General features: G+C 36.1%; 1 protein-coding gene across 6 annotated transcripts in view; it reads right to left on the reverse strand.

Moving 5' to 3' along the window:
* RABGAP1L (RAB GTPase activating protein 1 like) overlaps nucleotides 1-24832 on the reverse strand; it is a 254822-nt gene that overhangs the window by 219885 nt on the left and 10105 nt on the right. For all 6 annotated transcript variants that reach the window (XM_056355824.1, XM_056355827.1, XM_056355823.1 and 3 more), the window contains exons 2-8: nucleotides 12471-12638; nucleotides 11005-11197; nucleotides 8959-9169; nucleotides 7354-7528; nucleotides 6392-6552; nucleotides 5436-5546; nucleotides 626-692 (exon numbers count right to left, since the gene is read on the reverse strand). In XM_056355824.1, coding sequence (XP_056211799.1) covers nucleotides 626-692; nucleotides 5436-5546; nucleotides 6392-6552; nucleotides 7354-7528; nucleotides 8959-9169; nucleotides 11005-11197; nucleotides 12471-12605 — 1053 coding nt within the window. In that variant the 5' untranslated portion in view covers nucleotides 12606-12638. The remainder of the gene's footprint in view (nucleotides 1-625; nucleotides 693-5435; nucleotides 5547-6391; nucleotides 6553-7353; nucleotides 7529-8958; nucleotides 9170-11004; nucleotides 11198-12470; nucleotides 12639-24832) is intronic.

Below are 24832 nucleotides of genomic sequence, written 5' to 3' on the forward strand. Positions count from 1 at the left end.
CATGAATAAAATGGACTAGACAAAACTGGGATAACTGCATAGCCACAAAATGTTTGATTGGTTTAACTAAAGCACTTCTTGAGTTGAAAAGGGATGTTCTTATCCACAGTGTGAAAGTAAATTGATATTATCACAGAAAATACCATACTATTTTGTAGTTCTCTTAGAAGCAACTCTAAGAAACGAAGATTGTAGAAGACAAGAATACATCAAACAGAGCAAGAATTGAAATTGAAATAAAGAAAATAAATGCAAAATTTTCAGCACCTTGGAAAAATATGAGCACCTCCCCAACACCCAAATATAAAAAAAAAAAATATTTGCTTTAAATTTCTAGGCAACATGCTTGATACAATACAGAAAGCATAGTTATTTGTAACAACCAGCTGTCAGCTGACCTAATCAGTGCTTCACCAACTGAACAAAAAACAGATGACACAGGTTTTGACATTACTTGAAATATTTTGTCCATTGCATGTAACAAGTTTTTTTCTAGTTTGAAGATCTAAACCCCAGGATTTAAGAAACAAAAACCAAACAAAACCAAACAGATGAGAGGTTTGTTTTGGTTTTTTTTTTAAATCACCTCTATCTTACCAAACAGGTTATTAGAGCTAAGTATTACCATGTCTAGTAAATGCATGTCACTGTTCTTCACATTTCGTCCAGGGCTTAGTAGCATCCCAAAGCACCTGTGAAGTTTATTTAGGGAAAAAGAAAAAAAAAAAAAAACAAAAGCAAAGAAAAAATAGATAGATATTAGCTCTTCAAAATACAAAAGTATTTTCTTGAACATAATGGCACAACCACCTACTGCTTCTAATTTAAAGAAAACCTTTCTTAGAAATATTTTTAGTGTTATGGCAACGCTCAAGAAACATCACAATATGTACTATAGAAACAACAATGAAATTACTTTCCAGAATAAAGATGACAGAAATCAGTGTCTGATCTGTGAACAATCAATTATTCTTAGAGACAACTCAGAATACTGAGTTTAAAGACACAAACAATTCCTGTACATTAGTGATGGAGATCGGCAAGAAGAAATTCACTCTCTTCCCAGTCCATTTTAAAAATCACTTACATATAATCATAAGAAAAGTTACAAATTCACCTATTCTAACACCCATAATGTCACTGGCATAAAACATCATGTAGCATCATGGGCTCTTAAAAAAAATACAAACACCTATTTGCTCAATTTTTAGACTTCCATTCTTTATTAATTTTTTTTAAAACTGAACTTGTGCTATACAGGGCCTCGAATTCCAGAATTCCCACCCAATCATTTGACAACAAAATGTTCTTAGCATTTTTAAAACTAAAAAACCTAAAAAAATTCCTAAAACATTCAGACTTTCCAAACTTTCCGAATACTGAAGGCACAAAGCCAGGTCTGAAGTTTCTGCAAATCATCTTTATCTTTCTCTCCTTTGAATATATTCCATTATGAATAAAAAAAAATACCAAACAGAATTATGTATTTGTAGCATAAGCTGCAAGCCATTTTGCCCAGACTTTGAAAAATGTTAGATCTCAAATGAGGAAAAAAACCCCAAGTTGAAAGCAATTCCATCACGTAATGTTATGGAAAAATCAGGTCATGTTTCAGAGGGTTTTACTTTGAGAATTTTTCTTCTGTACAGCTCAATTCTCTAATAATCAGACATAGCACTTTCTATCACTTACTTTCAGAACAGTGTAAACCAGAATTGATCTCTACAAGCAATCTGACCCAAACCTCTACTCAAAGTATGACCAACTTCATCCAGGTTGCCCAGGGTTTTGTCAAGTCAAGTTCTGAGCAGCTCTGTGAACAGGGAATGAATGATCTATTTTGGCAACCTGTTCCAACGCTCAACTCCCTTTGAATTCACAACAACTGGCCTACTTCAGCAGAGGAATTTCCAGTGAAGTAACTTGTGTCCATTGACTCTAATCCTACCACTCTGCACCTTCAAGAAGAGTCTGGCTCCATCTCCTCCATACCTTTCCACTAGGTATTTGAATGCACCAGGAAGAGCCCCCCATTCCCACCTTCTCTATATCTGAACAAAAGCAGTTCTGTCATCTGGGCTACCCATTTATCCAAATGATAATTTGGGGTTTTCAGCAAACAAATTGTAAGAGATTATATGAACATTCACAGGTTAGCAATGAAGATAAAATAGTTTCACAGCTTTCAGGAAAGCACAATATCATGAACAGACATGTAATTTTTTATATATATATATATATAAAATAACTATCATTTCATTATCGCTATTAACTGTAAAAGTCTTGAAGATACGCAATTATTACACCATCTAGTAAGTTTACCCCTATTACATTTGGCTACATGATTTTCATTTTCCACCTCATTACACTTAAACAGTAACTTACGTCCACAATTGTATTTTTCCTTTTCCATATTCTTTTGCTACTAGAATCTTAAAAATCAACGTGGTAAATAAAACAGTAGACAAGAATTTTGACTTATCTGTCTAGCATAATGCAGTGCCATGTAAAGCAACCAAGCCAGCTATGATGCTAGGACTTGTATTTAAACACACAAGCCAGCTTCTCTGCTAAACTAATTACACCAGGCAGAACGTTACAGCAGACTGGCTTACTACTTTTTGTTCCTGGGGTAGGAACAGCTCTGAGACGTCTATGATTTATAGTAGTAGAGGGGTCACTAGCTTCTGGTACCTCTGCTAAAGAAAACTGTAAGGTGAAGACTCAGAGGCAGGCAAAATATCTGTGCTTTTCAAAGGCAACAGCTCACAGATCCTAGCTCGTGCTGTGCATCTCTCAGATGAGCACAAGTTCTAATGTGTGCCAGCCGAAATTTTTGCTAAGTATGCTTCCAAAACAGTGGGAGTCAGGATCAAGTAACCCCTGCCTCTCACAGAAGCAGATATTTATGATTACTGGCAGCACCCTGCTACTAGAAGACTCAGGGCTGCTCTTCCCACTAAGTTCAAAGAGCAAAATGAGTTCAAATGAGTTCAGGACCCTCACTTGCAGAGCAGCTAGATTTTACACAAACAATTATCGACAGATTTAGCCTCTGATTTGAGGAGGCTGAACCACACACCCAGGATTTGAAACGACCAGCACACACTGTGGCCCTCAGTCTTGCCACTTTTGACATGTTGGGGTTTCTGCACTTCCAGCTTGCTACCAAGTGGCTATGTGCAGGTGCACTGCTCTGTTTAAATTCAACTAGTTTCTAGACCTGCAAAAAAAGAACTGAAATTATTCTTCACTAATACGTATTTCCATTTATATAAATACAAATGCTACCCACTGATAAGGCTAATGGTATTGAATTAACATGGTAACATGATCTTTAAGAGTTTCAACTGCTACTGAGCAACCAACCAATATTCTGTACATCAGCTCTAAGGACACCAGTCTAGACTTTAACTCAAGCTATACCTACATAACTTGGTATTAACTCTCCCATATGACTGGTAGCATACTATATTTAAACACCACTCTATTGAGAACAGTCAATCTTCTCATTTCTCAGAAAGAAAGGCTATTTCACTCTTCAGAACAACTTTCTTAAAGCCCCCGATCATTAACCAGAATTTTCTTCTTGAGTCCTGTAAACAACTGAGACTTGATATCCCACATTGTGGGAACTGAACCTATGTAGCACCACACAACTCAAACCTGGGAGACAGGAATGAACATAATTTCTTTACTTGCTCTGACCTAGATAAAACCAGGCAAAACCCAGGTCAAACAGGCCACAAAGACAGAAAGGACCAAAGTAACTCAACCAGCAGTAACCTACACTATCAACCTAACCCAGCCGTAAGCCCCATGTGAATACCACGAGGTGGCAAGTTTCTCTGAGTGATACCAGGTTTATTCTTCTGAGCCCATGAAGAAAGATTCTTTAATTCTTTAGACCAGAGACCAAATTTCTTTAGCAACATTTTTTCACTTTATAATTTCCACTTAGAAATACTTCTGAAGAAACATTAAATTGCTTGGAAGCTCACTGTCTGCTTTAACCTCTGTTGATCTTCTATACCAGTTTTGAATTTTAATATTATGTAGGGTAAGCACATAAAATGACTTACAAGCCTGTGTATGTCATATCAATTAAATAACTTTTTATCAGCAAAGGCTGTGGTGATAAAAATAATATCCTAATTGAATATCCTAAACAACATAAAAATTAAAGCTAGGTACATCATCAAAATAAAAGGAAGGTATCTGTACTTTTTTGGGGAAAAAAAACCCAATAATCAAATGCTATTCAGAAATGCTTAAAAGAGCATTTATCATTCATTAACTGAATTCTGAAACCAAAATTATTTAAATTAAAAGTACATTGAAAATATATTTTTTTAAAGCCACTGAATAGCAAAAGCACAATTTTACAACACAAAAGAACAATGATAAAAAAATCTGCTGTATATTCCTTGCCTAAAATTTTAGTTTCATTTTTGGAATAAAAGCTTGAAAGCAAGTCAAGAGATCAGTCTTAGGTTTTGGGAGGGTTGTGGGGTTTTTTCCTTGATTCTCCTGTTATCTTGAATTTCCTTTTCACTAAAATTGAATTCTCCTATTGCTACTCTTTTGATAAGATTGCCATCTGGTGGCATCTGCTATTTTTAAAAATTGTGCTATTGAGAAGGAATTCCCCAATTTAAATTAATACAATACCTAGTGCTACTGTAGTAACAAGAGTCTGCTGTTAATGAAAACATTAACTAACAGTTATTCTTCACCTTCATGGCCCACTTCTCGTGCAAAAGCTTTGCACAGAAGGTCAGGTTATATTGTCCAAAAGAGATTCCCTTCATGTAATTTCCAGGAAATACAACATCAACCATTCCTGGGCTCTTCACCACCACTCGAAGATAGACGTTAGAATCATACTGTAACAAAACTACAAAGGAATCCTACACATCTTGAAGTCTGAACCAGAAGACTGCTGCTTCTAACCAGCAGGCTGAGTACAAACTTGCAGTGTTCCAGTATATTGATCTAACAAATTAATATGCTCCAAGGTTTAACATAGCTCAGACAACCAAACATGGTTACTTTTACTAAATAGTGAGATGCTGGTAATGCAGGATTACAATAAACACATGTTTTTGCACTACTTAAAAAACAATGGAAAGCAAAAGCATTTCAATGTCCTAAGTATCCTAACACCACATTCAAAAAGACAACTAAAAGGCAAAAAACCCAAGAATCTTTGAGTATTACAGACTATGTTTCTTGTTTTCACTTAAAAATGACACAAATACTTCAAAAGAAATTTAAAACTAAACTGCACACCTACAAATCAATTACATTGTGCAACAATACTTTGTGTTATTGTTGTATTTTTTCCTTCCACATAACTTGAAAAGCCAGGGAAAAGAACATTAAATACTGTTCTCTCAAAAGCTCAAACTGCACTATTTTCATAGGAATCTCACCTTTCAATGGCCAGTTCTTTGTTCGAGAGTTGCTGAACTGTAATCACCACTTTCTTCTCAATTCCCTGTTTAAGCTTGAAATATAACTTCTCTCTATCCTTTGGCACAGGGCTAAAAGAACAAAGAAACAAATTTCTTTAGCACAGTATGGAACACTAACTATTAAACACAGAAAAGAGAGTAGCAGCCCACTTAAATGGCTCAACTCATTTGAGAGACCTTCTATTTCTTCATTCACAAGTTAATAAACTGGCACTGAAGAAAGAGATTATAGGCTCACACTTCATATAATAACTGTCTGGGGGATTTATCAGACAAACATATCCAAAAATGCATGGTGTATTTTGGGTTTTAAAAGGATAGAAAACGTAGTACATTGCCTGGGAAATAAAAAAATAAATACATTTTCACAGAATTAAGTCTTCTTATCAACTCCCTCTTCCACTAAAAAAAATCTTGTCATTAACTGTTCGGCAAATAATACTTTGTTCCCTTGTCCCCTGTAATGCTTAGAGAAGTTTACGTTTTCTAAATCTTCAATAAATTTGGAATTCATTAGCCTAGACTAAGAAGAAACAACTCGGTGCGGGGGGTGGGCAGGGAAGAGAGACCACTAGACTGTATATCTCAAGACAACTAAAGGTTTGACTAAAGTTTTTAACAGACTTCCTACTATCTTATTTCCATACACACACGCCTATCTTGAGCACCCCTAAAAGAAAGCATGTATTTAAAAGAAAATAACTTAAAAAGGGTATCCTGATTTTTAACCTTTTTACAGAAAAGATACAGAGAAGAAAACTGTAAAAGCAAAGAAACAGCTTCGTTTCTATAACAAGGCTACTTATGAAAAGAGGCCAAATCAATTTTACTGCAACATAGTAGCTGTGCATTCTGCAAGTAGCTATATGTTTTTTTCAAATAGATTTATACTTTTCCTTTTCCATTTAAATTACCTAAAGTTTCCTTTCCCATCGTCTTCTTTAACTTCTAAGGAAACACTGAAAGTGTACACATCACTATCTGGAGTAGGAAGAACAAAGTCCTTAACATGATCAGATGCTTGTTTGGAAGAACGTTTGAACGCTGTTGAAAAACTGTATAAAATTCGGCTGACCTGCAGAAATGCAAAAGAATTAAAAGTTTTATCAAAACTAGAAGTATCTTTGATGGCATATTGTGACATCTTTTTGAAGGTCATAAAATTACTGCCACTTAGCTCTTATAACACACAAAGTATGCCTCATATCACACAGATCACATATAACACATTAGATTGGGTGCTTCACAACCAAGCAAATTCAGTAACATCATCTCCTATTTCCATTTGTGTCACATTCACTGCTCATGCAATATATATTAATTTACTGAGCAAGACTAGGAATGCAACTCATTAGAGGAGCTGAATAATGTACTTTTCAGGTTTTGTATTTAATAACACAGCTTACAGCTTCCTCCCACAGATGTCAAACAAAAAGGCAATTTCTTCTCTTTCAACCTCAATTTTTCCACCCTAGAAAATCCTTTTCTCCCAAACTATCACATCGTCTTCCTAAAATACCTAAGGCAGTACTGTAAAATGATTCTGTCTAACTTACGAGGTCTACACTGCAACTTTATTCTGAAACCTACCCAAATGAGGCCTGAAAAACAGAATATTTGTCTTAAACTTAGGCTTTCTACATCTTCCCATTATGGTGCACTTTGGACTTTATTTTTATTTTTATTATTGAAATACTAAAAAAAAATAATAAGTTATATCAAATATTCATGTACGACTAGCTGCACATTTCTGTGAAACTCATTATAGATGTGTTAACGTATTTTTCAATATATACCATTTCTGTATCTGGAATAATTTCTTAAAACACTGCTTGTATCCTTGTTACCAGTGGGTGGTACAGCATTTAATACTTACTGCTTCTTTAATCTCACAGGAGAAAACATGAATCTGGAACTCTTCTGTTCCACAGCTGCTTTCAGTAAATGCAAAACAGTCACTCTCTGAAGTCCCATTCTGTCCACGCACACAAAACAACACCTTATAGATTGGGAAAGAGGCTATCTCCATGTTGCTTGATTGATCTATTATTCTGTCAAGGAAAGGAACAGGGAATATCAAAGAGAAAGGTCAGTAAAATAAACAGGCCTACCTAAAAGGCTTTCCTCCGATTAGATAAACAAATCTCTAACCTGTAATGACTACTAAATTCAAGTACACAAGATGGGCAGTAGGAACAGAAATGTCAAGCTTCCCAAATTTAAGATGTAAATGTTTTTGTAAACTTTTAAAGGCAAGAAAAGCCCAGAGAGGATTCAGCATATTGCCATACTGGTGGGACATGTTAAACAGAAACCCACATGACAAGTGTTCAGATAAAAGGAACGGAAGCACTCCTCAAAGATGACCCTAGTGTCATTTGAACTGTGTGATGGAGTGTGTTATGCCACACAAGGATTCACCTTTACAGCTCTGTTCAGATTCTTAGGCAGTCCTTTGCTTAATAATGTTCTCTGCAATTAGAGATCAAAGGAATCTGCAGTTTCACTTGCAAAACAACCTTCTTGAATGGCCACAATGGCTATAAAAATAGGTATGACACACCTAACATCTTGTGTCTATGTGACAGTTGCCAGTGTAAAAGTATGCAGTGTAATTTCCTAATTCAAATAAAATATTGCAATAATGTCAAACAAAACATTGAATTGGGTCCAAAGAGCAAAATGGAAGAAAATAGTACATGTGCTTCAAGGTCCTTCTGTCTTTACGCACAACATAATAGTCAACACATGGGCAGAGCAAAGGAAAGGAAGGAAATCTAACCATATCCTTCAGATATCTCAGTATCAGAGTTTAAAAATAAAAATTAAAATCTTGAATATTGAAATGCTTCCTACTTCTGGATGCAAGACTGCTACAGATGCACCTTCAGTGCACCCTCATTAACAGTCCTTGACACTCTCATCACTAATTAAAAGACCCTTCTCATACGGAACAAGTAAGTGTTTTCTAGTATCTAGAGACCATCAGCATACACATCTTGAGGCAGACAGGTGAGACTTGGCTTTAATGTCACAATGTCTGGGACAGAGATTAGCATCGCATGTCCTCAAGATGTATGGAAGAGTCCAAAATGGAAATTTCTTCAGTTGTCCCAAGACTAGCAGGACTACTACTGTCTCAACATATTTACCTTGGAAGAGATTACTGACTAGGGAGGCTGGGAGAAAACAGTCATCAGCTCTCCCTTCCCAGTCTCTCTCTTATCATCACGTTTGAACAGATGCAGGTAGAAAGACATGCTTTTATTGACACTGTACGGCAACTGTTACCACCACCTATGTACTGCATGATAAATTTGAGCATGCATTTTGTTGCTTCAGAGGAATTCCTCAAAAATACTGTCTTCAGCAAGAACTTCAGGCACAACTCCAGTGATTCTACTTCCCCATGCAAATAACCAAGTCAAAATCCATTTTTCATGTGTCTGTGCAAGTAACAAAAGAAACATTTGTATGTTACCTTACAGAGCCTTCTGGAATGTTTGGAACATAAAGTGTTACAGGTAAAGGGGCCTGACTTGAGGATTTCATGTTTGCCATGGCACGTAGAGCTTCTGGTTCATTTCGAGGGGCAGACACCTTCGTGCAACCTAAATAAGTCAGTTTGTTAAACAATACGCTGTCCTCTTCCAGGGGTTCACTAGGAGAAGATGGCCTTGGTGCAGAGATTTCTGAAAATTAAGAAACCACTTCTTTAACCATTTGCTTTCATTTTTACACATTGTTTTCTGAATGAGTTCCATAGCAAAATCTCCCACTTTTTCTGAGAATGGACATGGGAGTCAAAAGTCCAGCCCCAGTAGTAAGAAATCCATTTAGCAGCATAATAGTAACATTAAACCTAATACATGTTTCCAAGTAAGGCACAGGGACAAATTGCCTTTTGATTCTTTTCAGCAATGCTAGAACACAATTTTTCTTTGAGCTGCATTCCCCAGATGTTCTTTTCTTTAGTTTGCTTATAGCTCCTTTCAATTCCTACTCATCATTCTGCATAAAGATGCCCTGAATTCTCTGCCATGTTTTTGCAGCTTGTGTAGAATTATTAAATGTGGTTCACATTCCTGGGATAGCTACATCAAATGCATGAAACCATCAGGGAGCTGAAGAGAAGAAAAAGGATATCTGTTTGTTCCTCTACTCAGAAGAGAGGTGCTCTTTTTCCACTATCACACTACTATGGAGATGGGCAATCTTGACAGAGCTTTTGCAAGTTTTTCTGTTCTTGTTAGTTTTGGTGGGGCCTTTTAAAGCACTCTGACATTTGAGAAACGAGAAGAGGTGGAAGAAAAATTTCTTAAGTACAGAATCAAAGTAATCTAGGTTGGAAAAGGCCTCTAGAGGTCATCTAGCTTTAACTCCTGCTCAAAGACAGATCAGTTTAGATTAGGGCTAGTTTCAAAACTGGATCAGGTTTCTTGGGGCCCAGTCCAGCTGAGTTTTGGTATCTCCAAAGATGGACATTCCAAACCTCTCTAAGCAATCTGCCCTGTTATTTCTATTTCTTATTAGTATACCCAGTATTTCCATGATACTTAAATCATAAAGGCTACAAAATCTAGTTATTCCTATTGTGGGGGGAGGGAGGTATCTCCAAGTACTTCTACGTTCATTCAAGATAAGGGTTGTGTTCTGTTTCCAAACAGGGAGCCAGTAAGGTAAGTTTCTCAAAAATACAGCATACACTTAATTACAAGATGGGCGTTTCCATTATGTGTAAACTGTCTACCTTATTCTACTACAATTTTTTTTTTTGTTTTACTTCCCAAACAGATGCTATGGGAATTAACTGACACAATGCCATAGAAGTGCTCTGCATACTGCTGAGGGAACAAGAATTCTAATTCAAAGCCCACAGAGATGGACACAGCCTTGTATTCCTAATATATGTATTTTTTTAAAAAGATACAGTGTATTTTACATAAAACATATACAATACAGTTTATATAAAAAATTTCTAGTCCTCCCTTCTTCATCAGAGCTTCAAATACCACAAAAGTACCACAATCATTCCTAGCAAATATCAAATCTAAAGGTGTCCTTACTGATACCTGGTGATAGAACCAGAGCTGAAAAATTTATCAGTTTGCTCAGGGTGTATTTCATTGGCAGGTAGTACTGTCAGTGATCACTGCCCTGAAACTTCCAATACTCCATCAGTAGCACTTCTACCTCAACTGTAGTCCATTCAGCAAGTCGCACAATACTTAGTGCTAATTCCTCTATGGCTGGAAACAAAATAAAAATTATCTTGACCAAAACAAAGCTGCACAGGGTATCAACCCAATGATAATCTATTCCTGTCTATGATCCTCAACTAAATCAGGAAATGAGAGAAGGCCTCAGGGTATTCTCCAGTACAGTTTTGGAATGAAGCTCCAGAATGCTTTACATTCATTTTAAGGTTAATTGAAACTGCATAAAGAAAAAAACTGCCATATATGACTGAGGGGGAAAGCACTTCAGCAGTACCTGTAGACTGAGGGGGAAAGCACTTCAGCAGTACCTGTAGTAGAAGGGTCTAAAACAAGGTGCAAAGATGGCTGATTTGTTTGATCTGCTGACCCATCTCCAGCTACTTGGCTATTTCCATCACTGAAGCCTTCTCGAAGAGCAGTGAAATTGTTCTGATTTTTTTCAGAATCTCTCAGTATTTCTCCCATTGCCTTCTCCAGCTGATCATCTCCATTCGAAAATACCTATAAGCAGAAAGAGGTGACGTTTTTTAAAGGTATTTGTAGTTTTACTTTCAATATTATTTTTCAAACATATAGTCTTACTCACTGCAAAAGTTAAGAAACTTTGCTGAACAAGACAACAAGAATTAACAAAATTAAACTAAATATAATACAATGTACCGTCTCATTACAGGCAATGCATATATTCTCACTGCTAATCCAACAACTATCCACCTAAAAACTGCAGACCTCTCTTAAAATAACAGATTTGTGTGTTCAAATCCTCCATTCAAAACAAAGATCAACATACTTTGTTATAGATCAGTCTTAAAGAAAATTATTTCTTAGTCATATCCAATCCATTTCAGTGGTTTCACCAATCGACCCACAGGGAGGTGTGCAAGTCTATGGCAAGAAAGTGGTGAGACACATTCCCCAGGAAAAAGAAAAAAAAAAACAAACCACAAAAAACCCAATCTTTCACAAGTGCTAGCTTTTCAGAACAAAAAACCCCATGGCCAATAATGAAGTTGCATCATGGATTCTAGTCCCAGCTCACCTGCATCTTTCCAGACGTTATTACTAAAGAAGCAGCTAGTGTTTAACATAGAAAGAAAACATCAGTTATAAATTACTGCCAAAGAGTTATGCAATGACAGACTAAATACTTATTGTCATTTCAAGGGGAACAAACTCCTATTGTTCCAAGTGGACCAAAACCTTTAAATCAGCTACTGCAACCGAAGCAGGAAAAACTGTAAACAACCAATCAGCTGTCATCCAGACAGTAAAATATTCTGCTATTTAGAGGTTAAAAGCTTTTAGAAGAGATCTTAGTCATTCCTAGAGCAGCACTATGCAGGAAAACTAAATTAAAAAAGAAAACCAAGACCCTCTGTGGTCTATTTCTATGCAGTTTAATTACATGCTTTTAAGGTAACAACATGCAGAGTCTCTGACCATTAAACCAAGAATACTTCCCAAGCTTTAAAAGAACGAGCTTCAGATTAAAAGAACTTCTTAGTCCTTCACTAATGTATAAATTTACAGAACACCAACAAAGCTGACCCCTGAAGAAGTTATTAAAAGAAAAACTGTACTCGCGCTTTTGGATATATTTGCTTAATCAGAACAGTTAATTTCGCTGGTAATCAGCAAGGACAAAAATTACTTAGACAAAAGTCTAAGTCTCCTCAAGCACACACAAGTATCTTTAATTAAATATTAAAAAGAAGGCGCAATCTTTTGATCAATACAAATCTTACTACACATTTAAAATATAGCAATAGTAAACCTTTAGCTGAGGTTTTTCATCTTTTCCAGGTGTGTCCTCGGATTGCTGATGAACCAGGCCAAATTCTTCATTAATTAATGTGGGCACACTTTCAAGAATCCTACTGGCTTTACTAAATGATGCTTTGACTTCCATTGCAGATCAGTATTCTCTTCCTGCCTCAATCACCTAACAAAGAAGGAAAAATATTAAATAATTAGTTTTAAAGCTGTAAATATTATGTTAACAGGTGTAATACAAAGTTACTGTAGAATAATATAATACTTAGTTTTACATGAATGCATTATACTATATTCCTCAACCTCTGATTTCATTGGTATAAGGCTTTTGGTTTTTTTAAATAGGAACTATGATTTTTAGGGTGTGTGTTTAAAAATCCTATGATTTAACAGTAGTGACTGTTTGTGTATAGATAACACATGAGGAAGTTCACCTCAGAGCTTCACTTCCCCCATTTTTCATCTTCCATACCCTGCTCCCTCTGTGTCCTTAATTCCTGCCCTTTGTTCTCCCTCATACAGACATATTTCTTACCCAGAGTGTCACGCAGGTTGTGTGAAGTTAGGGATTACCTGAAGACTAATTTTCCAAAAACTGCATATCAAAGTGTATGCCCTCCACATGAAAACACATTTAGCAAACAATTATGCTGGAGTAGTTTTTAGCATTCTTTATATTTCTAGGTGATACTAAACCACAATCACATCCTTCTCAGCAAACTTCTGTGAAACCGCCTGCAACAGAGCTAAAATTAACCACACCACTTAAAAAAAAAAAAAAAAAATTACAAATAGTATGGAAACCAAGAACATGTTTCCCCTTGTTTTCATAGCAAAATAGTACATCTAGAAACAAAAAAAAAGAGGGCAGAATAATAGTCAGCCTATTATGAGTTCATATAAAAATACAAAACCAAAACCATTCCTAGCACTTCAGAATGAGGACAGCTACTGTTGGTATCCACAAAATAAAGACAGTATCACCTATGTTAACTCAGAATGTCTTCCCTGATTTCCTTAGGAGAATGAAGAACACTGTGTTAAATTTTTCCTATCTTAAATGGATCTATGTTTTTATATCTTCTGTGTCAAAAAAGAGAAAATATATTTTCAGACAGACTTCAGAAATAGCATGCGCTTCCAGATATGGTCTATTTCCATTTCAGTTTCCTGAAAAATACTGCCTGAGTGCTGAGATTTATTGTGCTTAAAACTCAAGAGTTCAGAAGAGTCACATAAAGCACAGGGGGAAACAAACTGCTATTGTCACCTTTGCCAAGCTGAAGAGTGCCCAAGGAGGGGCAGCTCAACCAAACGGCTGTTGTGACTGGTGAACAAGGATAGGTTTAGCTTCACACCACCTTTCACAGCAGCACCAAGATGCATAATTGTGCCATGCTTGCTTCTAAGTTACAGTTCCAAAAACACCAAGAGATCAAGAAAAGCATGCAAATTTAGGTCTAGCTATAGGGAACCACAAAAACTTCACATAAAACAGACATGCACATGCTCCACCATCTGAACAGGCATTACTTAACATGCTAGCCACCAGAGGCAGTTTAGCAACAACTTCAAACCAAAAAACAAGTGTTGGAAATAGACTACTTTTGATACAAAAAATATTTTTTGTTTCTTTTGAAACTGCAGTCAACATGCTCTTCGGAAGATGGCTTCTCCTCGCCATTTAAACATGCGACTCTGCAAAAAGACTTTTCCCTCTCCCTAACCTAACCACAATTTTACCCATCAACCCAATGAGGGTATTATATATAGAAATCCCAGAACACCTAAAAAAACTCAGGTTCTTCAGATAACTGACTTGAATAGCATAAGCACTTGTTACAAGATTCACATTAAAAAAAAAACACCACACTAAACCACAGCTACTCAGAGAGTGATTACAAATTTGGATTAGCAGTTCAGCCCTCTGTTGTCTTTCATATCTCCAGATTAATTCACAAGTGTGAATATTTTTCAGACAGATGACAATCTGAGCTCCACCCAAGCCTAGGTAACGGATTCACCACTAAGATAAGTTCTGTTTCAGTTTTTTTAAAAGCATCTTTACTTAAAAAGATCTTTCTGGCAAAAGAAACAATTTTAATACAGGAAATTTTAAGCGTGTTATAAACAGTTTATTAACCCCATGTACTTTTTAACAAATGTTATGTTGTAAAAATGTTCCTGAAAAGTTTGTGTATTATTTGCAATAAACAGCAAGTCTAGCTCAAAATCAACACTAATTTAAAACTAAATTTCAATATAAAAGTGAAGGTCCACTCTTAGAGAACTCTTTGAAGGCAACAAGGGGACGTAAAGTTATGCTCCCCAAATACAGCATATCCTCCTGAGTAATCATTAGCTCTGCAGTCACCACTGTCGGAGAAAACAGTGGAGGGTGACTGTCAGTAACATCAGGAGCAAAGATCTAGTCTAGTACAAACCTCTCTCCCTCCCACCCTATACCTACTATTGCTGGACTTACTGAAGATTGTAAGGATGAAGCCCCATCACTACTTCTAGCACCTCTGCAGAAAGGAGTGATCACAAGATATGCTATTTTGACAATTTATTGTGTTTAAATCTATTTTTTGTGCTTACTTATGGGAGAATAACACAAGAACACCAATGTAAGATGGTTCTACTATATTATTAAAAGACAAACACAAACTGCTAGCATTAGCTTATCTCTCTTCTTTCTTCAGCAAAGTAAGAACTGACAGGCACACCGTGAACTAGGCACAGGTTTTTGTAGCAATATTTTTATAATAAAACCAAGGGAAATGTAACATTTGTAAAGCCAAAGAAAATTATGATAATGCAACTAGAGAAGCACACTGATGTACAAAACATTTGTTCTTGCCCTACGTGAATAAAGGCAGCTTAAGAGAGTATTTACTTCCTATATTTTAATCTGAAAGACAAAGGAAATATTATAAACATGAGATGACTGCAAGGAGCTTCTCATTCAGATCAGATACTTAAAAGCATACCAAACATACTCTTGCAATTACATTTGAGTTGCAAGGTCTCTAATATCCTTAAGTGTCTTTCAAGCTTGTCTTTGCAATCAGCTTCAAGGACCACATCCAGTGAAGACACATACCTTTTCCATACACAACTGTGTCAGCTGAATAAATTACCACCCCAGAACAGCTAATTCCAGCTTTTCATTCCAGCCTACTCCAACCTGCCATCAGCGTTATTCACGTAAATGCCCTCCATCCCACTACAGTCAAAACAAAGCCACAATAGTTTCAGTTTAATAGCAGAACACCAACAAAACAGGTCAGACATCCAGGAAGCAAACACCTCAACCAGAAGAATGCAGTTCTAGTTCTGCCCTCTAGGTCACACACAGTACAGTTACAAGAACCAGCCTACAAACTGCTCGGGTCTTCTGCTAAGACAACCTCGATGTCCATGCTGGAGAACTTGCCATATGATAAATTAATACCAGTGCTCTAAATCGTTCATGGAAAATGTATATACTAAAAATGAAAATCACAGTGAACAGACGGTTCATTTCCTCCCCCATTCTAGTCACATGCTATTTAGAAAGCAAAAGCTTTATGCACAATATCTTATGATCAGGCTTTGATCAAAAATAGTTTGTCTCTGGCATTCAAAACTAAGAACCAAAAATCATGATCAAGTCACTTTTCTTATTAAACAACTTGAGTAAAGATCATGTTAGAGTTTTAGGATATAACTGTGAGTGTCAGGAAGATTATTGAGATTTATACCATCTTAAGTAGTATACTACTTGGATGGAAAAAGTTTCTGGCTTTATGTTACAAAGGTACATGATCTAATGTTCAGCTAAGCATTTTTGAGGAAAAGCCGTAAAAAGAATAAAAATCTCTCTGAAAGAATCAGGCATTAAGGTTATTTGGGGAAGAGAAGTTAGAACATCTGAAGGGTGTTTTTTTTCAATTAAGAAGAGGCATGTGCATTCTGGACTTTCCAGTCACCTCCAGTCAGTAGATGGTTATGTCATTTCCCTTCTGTTGTTAGCTTTAGTCCTCTTGAGAACTTACTCCTTTTTTACTCATTACTGAGTTACATGCTTGAACTCCCTTTCTTCCTACAAAAGGTAAAGAACAAATGACAGTGTCACCTCCTAGACATGTGCAAACCCTAAGAACAGATCCCCTCTCCTAAACTCATCAATAAGTCTCATTTTTTTGACGAAAAGTTGAAAGTTAAGAATGTAAGGATTTATTCTTGATGGCAATACTCAGAACATATTAGACAGTTGTACAGCATACAATCGTGTTTATTCTCTGTTAACCCCTGACAATCCTGGAGCTGAATACTTTCTCAGAATACTGATGAAAGAGGTTTAGCATTTGCTAAAGTTACTGGGAGGGCAGTAACCAGCAGCGACAGGCTGACAGTCAGGAACAGGAAAGTCAGCAAACATAATGCACTTCAGCTACTTTTGCATGAAGTCCAGCAGCTTACTTTAAGCTTCTAGTGCAGTTTAGTTCCAAATGAGCAAATGGGACCAAGTTGTGAATACACCTTCTGTTCCGCTAACACTGCTCCAAGGACTGAAACCTCAGACCAGATGGTAACTTCCCAGACCACCAGAGCCAAGGGTCAGAATTGCTTTTCCAACAACGCCTTCACAAAGATGACAACAAATTGTGCTTTGAAAGGTACAGTAAGAAATATGGGGAAGTAGGTACTACTACCGCAAGAAAGCTATTTCTACAAAAGAAGTTATCTTGAACAGTTATGTTCTTCCCTATAGAGAAGCCAGTTTTTCCTCCACACTTTGATGAACAATACCACACAGAAAACAAATTCAGAAACCCAGCAACAAATACGCAGCAGTAATTTTTTTTAAACTCAGCTAAATAAGGCCTACTATGACAAAAGGATTAAAATTTTGAAAAGTAACCATTTCAGAGAAGACATTTTGACAAACTGATGTTCAGATCAAAGGATTCTGAAGATACAAAGTAATTAGACTAACCTAGTTTTAAAAGGGGAACGCGGTGAATCTTGGTCTGAAAAGTATCTTAAGCTGTAGGGATATTACAATGACTGAAGAAAAGCTGTTGCTTTCTGTGAGCTTTGGTCAAGTTATTTAATCGCTCCGCTGTACTTCAGTTCCCAATTTTTTTCTTACACAAAATCCTGGATTAAAAACTAAGCCATACTACTTGAAATAAACGTGTTTCAGGGACAAAGATTGGAACTTACTATACAAACAAACAGCACTAAGCTTTAAGAGGCCCAAACCTAGCAGCTTTCCCACTTAATTCCAGAAAGGCATTCCAGGTTTGCTGCAGCTCCCTTTAGGAAGTTAGCCTGAGTGGCTGAAGAACAATAGAACATAAAGAACAGCAATCCTGGAAGACCCAGGTGGATTCAGCACTGAATCAGAGTAAAGGGCACCGGACAGAAATGTTCCTAATTTCTTCCCTTCCTAACTCTTCTATGTATTCTGTATTGAATCCAGACTTGCAGAAACACATCACGTACACAAACAGGTAGGTAGGGATCTATGTCCTGTATCTCCATGGGACTGCTGGGCAGAGTAGCTCAGGACAGGGCATGGCTGGCAACACAGTCACTGTCACAGGAGAAAAAGAATCATAAGGTAGAGCCAGCCACTGGCAGCCACTTTGCAGACCTGATAGATGAAAAAACTTCCTCATCAAGCTGGTCCCCAAAAAGTAAATACCAATTTTTACATAAACCGGTCTTCTAAAGCAGTTACCAGACATTTTTGGGTTTACTTCCAGTTTGTGTTCAACAGATATTTCAAAAGTTACTGCTCAAGTTCACTGTTGGTTTGGGAAAAAAAAGAAAAAAATATTTACATTTTGTTTCAGCACTATAACCAACAAAAAAAAACCAAAAAAACTTTGACAAAAGGTAGAGCTACGAAAAGAAAATAAACATGCAAGATAAATGTTGATCTGTTTTCAGTAAGCAATAAGAAACATGTTTTAAAAGGAAGCTTCTTGCCTGCTTGAAAGAAGGGAATCAAGAGCTGGCTAATTCCTACTTTCTTTTATCAGACAAACAAAAATCAAGTCCTGTATTAAAGACAGGCTTTCAAAGCCATATAGTTTGCTTCATGATCTCAAACCCCAAATAACATACTGGGAAATAAGTTCTACCTATTTCCTCTTTCTGAAGAGGAAGGTCCAACACAGATATGCAGAGATTCATCCTCTGCTAACAGATGTCTGAAGTACAAATGTACACTGAAAAGTTTGGGTTGTTTCCTTTTTTTGAGCTACACAATACAACGCATGACAGCAAACAGAGCTTTACGCTAACTGAACTTGCAGATGCTACATGACTCAGATCTCTAGTTTGCTGAAGTGATGTGGTTACAGTCTAAATTACTACTTCAGGAACAGGACACTGGACAGACAGTGACAGTTATACACACACATAACTAAGTGTCAACTACAGCACCTTACTTTTAAGAAGTGTGTTAAAACTATGTGTTACTATAGCTCTCATCCCATGACTTGCTAACTTTAATGAGTGGCATACAGAGCTCTCACCCCTATGTGCTTGCTAACATTAATGAGAGGCATACCTTCCCCAGAAAGCTAACAAATGCTTCAAACACACAAAGCTTTACCTTTTCAATGCTTTTTCACTAAAAGGCTGAACAACCTTATAAAATTCCTTATTATATCATATATCGAAGCAATACAGCTAATCATCTTCCCCAAAACCTTTTTCTCTATTGATTGAGTGGACACATAGGCAAAAGAAAATCCTAGGTGTCACAAAATCAATTTGTTTAAAGCTCACTGATAAAAGCAGCACTATAATTGTATCCTTAATCACAACTTCTCATTGGGCAATCTTTCTATAAGAAGCTACGTCTCTATGTTCATGCTGTTGTTTTACGACCCATAAATTGTTTCCTAGTGTCTTATCTCTGGGAGTGAAAGCGTTACTGATAAGGTTTCCCAAGATTAAAATCAACCTAATACAGAGAGATGACTGCTATATATTGTAAAATACATATATGTATATGCACATAAAAATACCTGTAATTTGCAGGAAAGCTACGTTAAGAACAAAAGTCTTTCCAAAGGTTAAAAAAAAAAAATTAAAACCAAAAATAAAACAAAACCCCCACAACTAGAAAGTACCCACAAAGCTTATTTTGGCAACATTGTTTCCTCTGTGAAAGCAAACATCTACTATGTAGGCAACAGCAAATAATTAGTCCCTCCATGAGCAAATTGTTTTTAATTGTTGTACCGGGTGCCTAGATACGGAGGTTTTGCAGGCTGTTTTTACCCATCAATCTTACAGCCAATGAATAACAATTTAAGGAAAAGAGAATCAAGAGGGAACTACATAAACAAGAAAATGTCTCCTCTCCTTCAAAAACATACTACATCCACATATTCTCAAATAAATTGTAACCAGCACTTTTTAAACACATTGCATTATGAATACCGAGATATTTACTATAAAGCAGAGAAACAGCTTTCCTGACTCGAATCTCTGGATTATGTTCATAAACCACTGAACCACTCCAAACTATGAATCTTTGTGATGTTTAAGTCGCTCAGGGAAAAATACTATTTTCATTTATCTTAACTTTTGAGATCATCAGGATGAAGAATCCTTCTAGAGGAATGGTAGGCATGTGGTTGGTACTTAACTGGAGAATGGCTCCGACAAGCAAGTGGCTGACAGTACAGCCAAACAGAGAAGCATCATCTCCTCTTCAAATCACTGCAAGTCAAAAGCATGAAAGAAGATGAAAAGCAAAAACAAACCCACTGCTCTGAACCCCTAAAATTAACATATTGGGTGGAAGAAGCATGGTGAACACTAGATGAAATACCGGCCCAGATAAGTGAGAGTATCAGGTAAGCTGCTAGCTACAAAAGGTAGCCTTCCATCAAGTTGGGTACTTGTTTGGGTTTTTTTTTTCCCCTCCTCCATTTGTGCAGTTTGAGCAAGTAAGAGTCATGAAGAATAAGCTACACCCTAGACAAAACAGTTAAAAATAAGGTTGGGGGGGATTCTTTTCAACAATTATTTAAACAATTATTCAGGCCTAAGATTTGTCTACACACAGAAGTTAGTGGTGTAAGGAGACATCAGTTGAAGAACAAATTACACTAGCATACATGCCACTTCCTGACACATACTAATTTATTCTGCTTACAAGTATAATTCATGCTAGCTAATCCAATTAGTGTTTAACCAATTTAAGGAAATACATTTTATTTTCTGCCAATTAAAAGAAAAAAAATGTTTTTCCTGCTTATCTCCTTCCAAAAAGTACAACTCAGAACTAAGTAAATAAGAAGGCTTCTGCTACATCTCTAGAGATGTCACCAGTCTTCATGTGTATCTTATTAAAAATAAAAATAAGTAATAATAAAAATCGCAGTTACATGTCAAGTTCTGGCAAACAGGTTTACTCTGAAGCCTACCACCATTTCAAACAACTAGCTTAAGCAGAGTAGCTCTTTCCGCCCCAAGGATAAAGCAAACAATGCAAATAAAACAACTCTAGCACCCCTTTACTCTGTTTCCCTGTCATCAGCTACACACTAACAGTTCAGATTCTTGAGCCAGTAATTAATTTTTTACTTTGGAAAATAAAAAGTAGCAACAAAGAGCATCCAACTTTTCATGGCTGGAGCTTAACAAATTTGGGTTTCATATTTCTCTTTCATTGCTACATGATGCTTGCAGGCAGCACTCAAATTGAAACTGAGCACCAGATGATTTACTGAACTGTATGTACAGTCACTCGCTCAAAAATAATGACCTATATTCCAGAGGAAAGCACTCGCCTAGGACAACGATTGTTTTAAAGAGATTATTTCATGGTTTATTCCTTAATAGTAAAAATAACAGTGTTGGTCTAATTTAGCCAACAGAACAACCTCTCTCCATTAAATATATTGAATATTTCAACCAGGTATTTTCATCACAAGCTCTTATCTCCAGTAAGAATTACATGATGTAAAGCAAAAGAGACCATACGGAACAGCAGTATGACACAATGCAGTAGTGACCCTGGGTGCCAATCTTTCTCCTTGCCAAACAAGGGCCTTATAAAGTATCACTTCAGACATAAGTGAAACAAAAAAATCTTGATTCATTGCCTGGCACAAACTACTTTCAGAGCCAGTAACATCAGTATTCTGGCATTGAGGAACACAAAGTTATGACAATTGTTATCTTAAGATTAATGCGACATGCATTTGGGGAATATAAGGTTTTGCAGATTTAGCCTGAAATCAGGACATTTTGTTCATAACCACAGCAGCTGCCTTTATACTGCTAACCACAAACAATGAGATTGCTATTTCTCAAAAACTGTTAAACTGTAGTCAGTCCAGCTCTGCGTTGTGGGATGGACTAGACAAAATGGTTTATGTTCTCTTCTAATCTCATTTTCTTTAGATATTTTTCTTAATATTGTCTTTCATTCTAGCAGTTGTCAAAGGCAATCATGAGTTGTAAATGAATAACCACACCACATGTGGTGGTTATTCATTCACAGGTTTTCCAAAATCATAAGGACTATGAGTTTTGAACTGAGAGCCATCTAGACTAGTTTTTCTATCAAAACTGTAGAGTTTCAACAGTGCCCCAGATAATTTATAAGGAAGAAAAACATTTCCTTAATAATATTAAACAAAACCAAGTTCTTGCTAAAAATAAATACTTCCACACACATTATATGCTTAAAAACCTTTAAGATCTAAGCTATAAAATTGTTGCTTGAAAATGTAAATGTTTAGATATAACATGAAAAGATGGAGAGTGAAATCACAGCTATTTTAAAAAATAGGATTAACTGAAAGTGAAACCTCCTTAAAGTTAACTGCTTGAAATTGAGAAATTTAGAAAGGTATACCTGGCAATCAAACACCACAACAAATGACTCTCTTTATAACTGCCATCGCTTAGCCCTGTGGATGATGAGGTGTTATGGTTCAACTAGCATTCTAATTTTTATTTGACCAATAAATTCTTAACAGCCTCTGCATGTTGGAACTAATCTGATGAAAGTCCACATCCCAGGGCAAGTTTTTATAAATATATTCTGCGATGCAGCTTTACTGATAATTTCAAAGGCCTTGATAGGTTTTAGAAAATGGAGAATGAAACTTCATACAAGACAATAAAACCATTTCCTCAATAGAAGGATGATCTTCCATTGGTAAGAACAGGTCAGTATGCAATCAGATATAGCTGGTACTGATACACCATTCTAATTGCATTAGAATTAAAAAAAAAAAAAAAAAAAAATTCCTTAACTTTGTTTTTTCCATTTAAAGTCTGAAGAACCAAACAATTTGTTCACGTCATTGATGAAGAGGAGAAAAACAAGGTTTGGCCTCAACATGCAGATCACTGTTAAAAGTTTTCTGAAGTACCTAAACTATTCTAGGAGCAAGTATGAGATGTGTGCATGAAAGTTTCTTAAAAGACACATACCAAAGAACAATGTGTCTGTAAAACAGAAATTTTTTTTGTCCCCTCTAATGACAATGTGTTCTTTGAGAAGATTTCTCTGTGTGATCAACTTCACTAATCAAATTATTCCAAATCAATTCTGGAATTCAAGGAAGAACTACTGCTTGGAAAAGCAGCATGAAAAAAATCAACTAACCCCTATACAAAAACCTATTCATTCAATTCATAAACTATTCAGAGTATTTTGTAATCCTGACAAAAAAATTACTTGACCTAAAGGAAGTATCCTTCAAAGCTGTATGATTGACTGTCTGGGGGGGTGGGCTGGGGGGTGAAATCATCCGAAGAAACATGTTCCTATTGCATTACCTGAAGTTACTTTTAAATTCTAAGCCAAGGATGGTCTGTGTGCGTGTGTGTATATAATCTCACACTAACAAACTGCATACAACCTTGATTTTCAGAAGATTCTATGCATAATGTTCCCTTCCAAAACATTTTTCACACCAAGACCTGAAAAGCTTAAGTACTTCTTAAGCTCAGTGCTCCCTCCACAGACTGCGTGAAAAGGGGAACGGAAAAGAGAATACACATGCCCTTTTTCCAAGGCACAATTTCTCCTCTCTTCACCCCAGACATCCATAATGATGAGAATTTATTTTTCCTCCTAAAGGCTTAAAGGAACAAATAACTATTAAAAAAAAAAAAAAAAGTAAAATCCCATGTAATCAAGAGACAGGTATGATCTTTTGCTCACTCTGTTTAACATTCTTGTTTTTAGAATTCCTTTAAACAGCAAACAAGTACATCTCAAGGTATTACAGAAGAGACTCATAAAAAGCCATCTTTTACAATGATTACAAGAAAAAAGGTTTTCTATAGATAAATTAATCTGGGCTGCCACAGAAAGTTTTTGTTAAGTTATCAAATTTGGTAAGTAGAATTGCTTTAAAGGACAAATTCTACATTAAAATATCATGACAAAAAGACTTTTTAGATCTTTCTTATGGTGAAACTATCACTGAGCTCAAACAAAAACAGCTCAAAACTATTTTTTTAATAAATAAACTTAGCCCCTTGGCCAGATCACCACTATTTAGAACTTATGCACCTCATCTATTAAAATGAATGACTAATCTAGAGCAATCTATAAAAATCACAGAATAAACTCCTGCTGGGGAAACGTATCTAAAACAATACAATATAGCTGCTTATATCATCACCAAATATAACTGAAAAGATCTTGCAAAAAGCTACGACAGAACCCTCATTTTCCTGATGCATTTTCTTGTCTAACATTAACCAACAAGCTTGAAAAAAACCAAACAGCATTTATCTGCTGAGGCAGGCTATCCACACTAGCTTGAATTTTAAGTGTTATATTTCTAATTTGATAAATTCACCTGCTTGCATAAACCAAGAAATCCTGAAAAGCCAAAAAGCTGTGTGTGCAATTGCAGTGCCTTATTTTTAAAAAATAAATAAATAAATAAATAAATCACAGTTTCTCTCTCAAAGTTTAAGATGGCTATCCAAACACAAGCACACTCTACTATCAGTTTCAACAGAGATGATACACGTTGTCATTAAATGCAGATATGAACGTTTACTATCAATGTTTACATAGTAAACACTTCCACAAAACATTGCTACTTCTGGAAACAAAGGAAGGAAGTTACAGGCAGTTAATCTAAAATATAAAATTCACAGAAACATGAAGCATTATGAAAGGTCATGTTCTATAAAGTAGTTATAAAATCATACCCCTTCCACAACAGTATTTTCAGCATATTATCTTGGTCTCCATTATGGGAGAGTGGTAAGTTATGAAGTCCCTAAACACAGTACAAGCTATGAAAATGAGAAACACACAGTTGAGAGTTTGCAAATATCAAAGGTGGGCTACCCCAACCAGCC

The sequence above is a fragment of the Falco biarmicus genome, chromosome 11 (genome assembly GCF_023638135.1).
Source record: "Falco biarmicus isolate bFalBia1 chromosome 11, bFalBia1.pri, whole genome shotgun sequence".
Classification (NCBI taxonomy): Eukaryota; Metazoa; Chordata; class Aves; order Falconiformes; family Falconidae; genus Falco; species Falco biarmicus.